This window comes from Terrapene carolina, unplaced genomic scaffold (assembly GCF_002925995.2).
Source record: "Terrapene carolina triunguis isolate 2854851 unplaced genomic scaffold, T_m_triunguis-2.0 Scaffold26728, whole genome shotgun sequence".
NCBI classification, from domain to species: Eukaryota; Metazoa; Chordata; order Testudines; family Emydidae; genus Terrapene; species Terrapene triunguis.
The window spans coordinates 1-5,765 of NW_020691079.1; the positions used below are offsets into that span (position 1 = coordinate 1).

At 62.6% G+C, this 5,765-nt stretch overlaps 1 protein-coding gene across 1 annotated transcript; it reads right to left on the bottom strand.

The window, feature by feature from the left end:
- Positions 1-952: 952 nt before the first annotated feature.
- Positions 953-1,901, bottom strand: LOC113408916 (syntaxin-binding protein 2-like). Its single transcript, XM_029914018.1, has 3 exons — positions 1,844-1,901; positions 1,206-1,336; positions 953-1,064 (listed from the first exon to the last, which is right to left on the bottom strand). The coding sequence occupies exons 1-3, from the start codon at positions 1,865-1,867 to the stop codon at positions 953-955; spliced, it is 267 nt and encodes an 88-aa protein (XP_029769878.1). The 5' UTR covers positions 1,868-1,901.
- Between the last annotated feature and the right edge of the window lie 3,864 nt (positions 1,902-5,765).

The following is a 5,765-nucleotide window of genomic DNA, read 5'->3' on the forward strand; positions in this document are numbered from 1 at the left end:
GGGGGCTGGCCCTGGCTCCAGCGAGCCTGCGGCTCTGAGACCCCTTTCTCCGGGCTGAGTCCATGAGCCAGACTCTGGCCCCCAGCCAGGCTCTGCCCACAGACCCACCTGCTCCACGCTGCACAGCTTCTCCACCGTCCCTTTGAAGTGCCGCATGCAGTGCTCGGCCAGGTTCAGGTGCGTGGAGTACTGCGGGGAGAGACCGGGACAGGGGGGAGTTTACTGCGGCACTGCAACACCGGCTGGTCCAGAGCACCCACACCCCCCAGCCCCCAAGGAGGGCCCCTTGGCCAGAGGAGCAGCCCCAATCAGCTGTGTAAGCCGAGTATATAGGGATTGTTTTGCCCAGCACTGAAGTGCAGCCACCTCTGGGATGGAGTGGGGCAGCTGGAGGGGAGGATCAGGAGGAGGGAGCAGCTTCGAAATCAGCCCACGGCTTCTCTGTTAGTCAGCATGAGGTTGGGGGCTTGGAGACCAGCAGGTGTCGGGGTACCTATGCCAGTGGCCAGGAGCTTTCTGTTGGCACGTGACCCAGTGGCACCAGGAGTGGCTCCAACGGGCTGGTTTGGAAGCCCACCAAGGCCCTCTCCTGAGAGCTGCAGCAGCAAGGCGTGGGCGTTACCCAAGGGCTGCCATTGCTGCGGCTAACATGGCAGCTCTGGGCACTGATTGGCAGGCTGCTGCCCATGGTGCCACACAGCACCTGGGGGGGAAATGGCTCTGCCCGACGGGACAGGTCAGAAGCTCTCATCAGGCAGTAAAGCGGAGTGCCCCAGAGTGCCCTGCCCCCCAGAGAGTCCCTACTGTCCCTCACCAGCCCCACAGAGCACCCTGCCCCCCCAGGGGGGGGGCGGGGGCGGATGGGTCCCGGCCCTGGGTGGGGCACGGAGGGGCATATCCGGGGTGATGGATGGGGCACGGAGGGGCGTGTCAGGGGCAGGGCTGAGCGCGCTCACTCGGAGACGTCAGCGATGTGCATGTGGCGTAGCTGCACCCAGAGTTCGTCATCTTCATCCAGCAGCGCCTCCTTCTCCCGCGAGTCGCTGGTGCCCGTTGTCTCGTACCTGCGGAGGGGGGATGGGGTCAGGCTGCGACACCCCTCCCCCGAGCGTGGGAGCTACAGAGCAGTGCAGGTGCCTGGGTCCACCCCCCCAGCCCGCCTGAGGAGGAGTGCGGGGCGCCCCCTGCTGGCAGCCAGGCCCTACCTGTAGGTGTTGTTCTCGATGCTGAGCAGGTCGTAGGCCATGGCCTGGAAGGTGAGCTCATGCAGCAGTGGGGACACCAGGTCGAAGCTCCGGTCCACGATCAGCAGCTGAGAGCGGGCTTTGTCGGGGCCCTGGGGCAAAGGAGAGAGAGACCCGTCACCCCCTGCTCCGGCGGATGGTTCCTGGCCTGGCTTACACGGCACAATCCAATGGGCCCTGGTGGGCCTGAAACTTCACCACCCGCCCTCTGTGCGGCCCAGCCCCCAACCCCAGGGGAAGCCCGGAGACACCCACCAAGCTAGCTGAGACGTGCCCTGGGGTCCCGCCCTGACCGGCAGGGAGAGCTCCCCACCTAGCTGCGCTGCAACGTCCCCTGCAGGGACGGGCCACCTGCCCCTCATGCAAATAGCAATGGCCACTCCCCCAAGCACGCTCTCTGCTCGTGCCTCTCCACCAACGGGAGCATGCCCCTTACAAGGCAGCCCCCCCGACTGCGCCCTGCCCCATATGCAGCGTGGGGAGGGGGGGAACTACACCAGAAGGCCCTGGCTAGTCTATCGTTAACCAACACCAGGCCCAGAGACTCTTTGATATAAGGTCCCAGAGGGGGACAATGGGACGTTATCCCTATGCCCCACCTTGCATCTGAGCTGGGACCCCATATGAGGCTTTAGCTCCCCACTCCCAGCCTGGGTGGCCCCCAGCATCCAGCTGGACAGAGACTACTCAAATGGTCAGCATCTCAGACCCACATCATGGGGGGGGCTGGCCCAGCCCCCGCTCCCTGCCTGATCAGCATGCACTGCCCTCTTGGCGCAGCAGGTGGCGATAGGAGACCAGCCCTGCGCTCCCATGGCAGACGGCTCTGAAACCGGCTCCAGCAGCTCCAGTGGAACCCAAGCCCACACAGAGCACCTCGGCAAGGGGCTGCGTCTGCTCTTCGCTGGGTAGCACAGTCAGGGGGGCCGGGGACGTACAGCCCCTGACGCTTCCCCAACTGTCCCACCTCAGTACGTGGCCCGATTTTCAGACACACTTGGTCTCCACAGCCTCTGGGTAAATGGGTTGAGGCTGATGGGGGAGCGCCTCTCTCGGAGGAGTATCTGGACCCCACCACTGTAGCACTATCATTGCTGCATCCTGCCCCCCCATGCACGTGGGGCTGGGCAGGGCTGTCACCCCATTGCAGAGGGGGATGGAGGCCCAGAGGGGCTGGGTGACTCACCCAAGGTCACACAGGAAGTCTGTGGCAGAGCAGGGACATGAACCCAGAGCTGGCGCCATCATTCCTCTCCAGCACTACCCAGCCTGGGGGGGTTGCTATGCCCAGGGCCCCTCCCGGACTCTGCTCACACCTTTGCCAGTTCAGCTCGGCTGGAGGGATCCCCGAGTGCAGATGGGGGCTGGCGTAACCACCAGGTCACCCCCCAGAACAGAGGGGCGCTTAGTGCACTGGTGAGTGCCACAGCACTGCCTGGGCCAGCTACCCCTCAGGGCTGGCAGCTGGGAAACATCAAGGCAAGAGAAACTAGTGCAGACAAGGCCCCAGGGCGCCGTGACTGTGGGCTGGGTGGCTTTGGAGACCTGACTGCTAGAGGCCATGCTACAAGAGTCCCTGGGGTTCTGCGGCAGCTGGCAAGGCGGGGGCACACTGGACTGGCCAGCCGGGATTGTGCAGCATGGAGCCAGCACTGCATTGAGAGCAGGGGCTTGAGTCAGCACTCCCGGCCCTGCGGTGGGCGTGCTGTCTGGACTCCTGGCTCCTATTCCTGCCTTTGCCACCTACTCGTGGCACGCTGCTCCATGCCTCAGTTTCCCCCGTGTAACATAGGGATAGTGCTGACACCTGTGACAGGGAGGCTTGGCAAGAGTCTCAGGAATATCCCTGGGGGGGCTCAGAGGAGCAGGGTGTGCTCGGAGCAGGACTTTGCCCTCCCCAGCGCCGCTCTCTGACCTGTGCAGGGTTGTGTCTGTGTGTGTGTGGCGGGGGGGTTGGCTGCTCTCTGTGCAGGGCTGTGTGTGTGCGCATGGGGGGGAGGGTTGACCTGTGCCTGTGCAAGGGTGTGTGGGGGGGGGTTTGGTTGCTTTCTGTGCAGGGCAATGTGTGTGTGTGGGGCGGGGAGGGGTGACCTGTACATAAAAGGCTGTTACCAGGAGGAGGGAGATAAATTGTTCTCTTTAACCTCTGAGGATAAAGACGCCATGGGCTTAAATTGCAGCAAGGGCAGTTTAAGTTGGACATTAGGAAAATCTTCCTATCAGGGTGGTGAAGCACTGGAATAAATTGCCTAGGGAGGTTGAGGAATCTCCATCATTGGAGGTTTTTAAGAGCAGGTTGGACAAACACCTGTCAGGGGTGGTAGATAATGCTCAGTCCTGCCATGAGTGCAGGGGACTGGGCTAGATGATCTCCCGAGGTCCCTTCCAATTCTATGATTGGGGGAGTCGGGAGAGAGGCTGCTTTGCAATGGCAGCACCAACTGGCGATTGCTCTTTGGCCAGTGGTAGCACTCACAGCCACTTGGAGATCAGGCCTTATGGCGCCGGGCCCTGCACAAGCACAGAACGAAGACGCTCCTTGTGCCAAGGAGTTGGGGCGCTGTCCCAGTGGCGGGGGTCCCTGGGCGTGCTGTGGAGTGAGGGGGGTTTCCTCATTAGTGTGAGGCGCTTCCTCCCTAGGTCGAGTCCAGTGAGGTGATGCTGTCAAGTGTTTCCAGCAGGAGCACGCTCAGGGCTCTGTGGCTCAGAAGACCACAGAGCTGTTCCCTGTAGAGCTCTGATGGCCAGGCTGTGCGCTCTGAGCTGCTTTGGGGCTCTTTCCGGAAGGCCGTGGTCTGTTTCCCCTGCAGGGCCTGTGTACGCAGTCTGCTCTGGAAAGCGCAGGAGTCTCTGCCACCCCCTTGTGACCGAGGGGATCGCTGGCTCTCTGCCCCATGCAGTGGGGTCCCCGGTGGGGCCGTTGGCTCACGGGATGTGGGCTGAGGTAACTGGCACTTCCTGGGCTTGCTCCTTTGCATGGAGTTGGTGTTCACCACACAGGGTGGCATTAGCCAGGCCAGCTGTTTCCCACCAGTCCCGTTCAGAGGCTCAGTCCTGGCGCTGCACCGAGCCAGTTTGGTTCAAGTCTGAAGCTGGCAGGAGGCTTTTAAACCCCTGTGTTAGTGAGCGGCTGTGGGGCCACACTTGCACTATGGCTCGGGGAGCCCGTGGGGTCGTCTCCCCTCCACTCTGATTGTTTGTCTGAATTGACCCTCCTGTGTTTCCAGGGGCATTTCCTGGCTATCCTGTCCCTGCCAGCCCAGAGTGGCAGATGAACGCCAAGCTGGGCGGGTATTTACCTGGATCCTACCTGTTCTGTTCTCACCCAGCAGGGCCCCAATCCCAATACTGGATGGAACGAGGGGAAGAGCTGCAAGTCCCAGATCTCAGCAAAGGTGAGGATGATGAGAGCTGGCCGGGCCCCCAAACAGATGAGGGATAAATAAGCCCAGCTGAGAGGGGTGGGGGCAGCTGGGACCCACTGCCACCCCTGCAAGCCCTCCTGGCCCAGCTCCTCTCAGAGGTTGTCACCACCCTCTCCCTGATCTGTGTGCACCACTGCACCCATCCCACCACCTGCGCCAGGCCCCCAGAACCATATGAGAGCCATGTCTTGGCTCTCACTGAAAAAGCAAATAATATTTCCAGCCCACACAGAGGCAAAGAAAAGCTTGTGAACGTGAGCTGGGTGGTGCTGACACCTGCCTGATTCTGCAGCAGACTGAAAAAGCTGCAAGAGGTGTGACCACCTCCTTCAATCCCACCTCGGAAACCGGCTCCAGGGAGGGGCGGGGCCATTTGAGTGGTGCCTCGGACTCTGACTGCCATAGTTGGGGCCCTGTCCTAGTCGGCCTCCTGTGGGGACGGCTCATGCCTGATTGCCCATTTGTTCCTGCAGGTGAGAGGCTGGCGAGCGTGACTGGGGCAGAGGATGCTGCACCGGGAAGGGGCGGCACCAGCACTGATGTGGAGCTGGTGGGAGTGTGGCACAAAGACCCTGCTGCGGGGGCAGAGGAAGTTGTGCGAGGAGGCAGTGCCAGGGTGGAGGAGGCTGTACCAGGAGGTAGCGCTGATGCAGAGCCGGCGCGGCACAGAGGCCCCACCATCAGGTGGCCCTTTAAATGCAGTGAGTGTGGGAAGAGCTTCCAGCAGAGTGCCCACCTGGCACAGCACCAGCAGGGTGCCCACGCCAGCCAGCGCCCCCATGCCTGCGCTCACTGCGGCAAGAGCTTCGGGCTGCGCTCCATGCTGGCACGGCACTTGCAGACACACAGTGTCGAACGCCCCCACGCCATGTCCTGACTGCCCCCGCCGCTTCCGCCAGCGAGCCCACCTGCTACGGCTCCGGCTAGCGCACACAGGTGAACGCCCCTTCCCCTGCCCGGTCTGCGGCAAAGCCTTTGCCCTGAGTGCCATGTTGCTGCGGCACCAGCTGGTGCACGTGGGCGAGCACCCCTACCGTTGTGGGGAGTGTGGGCGCAGCTATACACAGAGCTCCTACCTGCGCCAGCACCAGCGCAG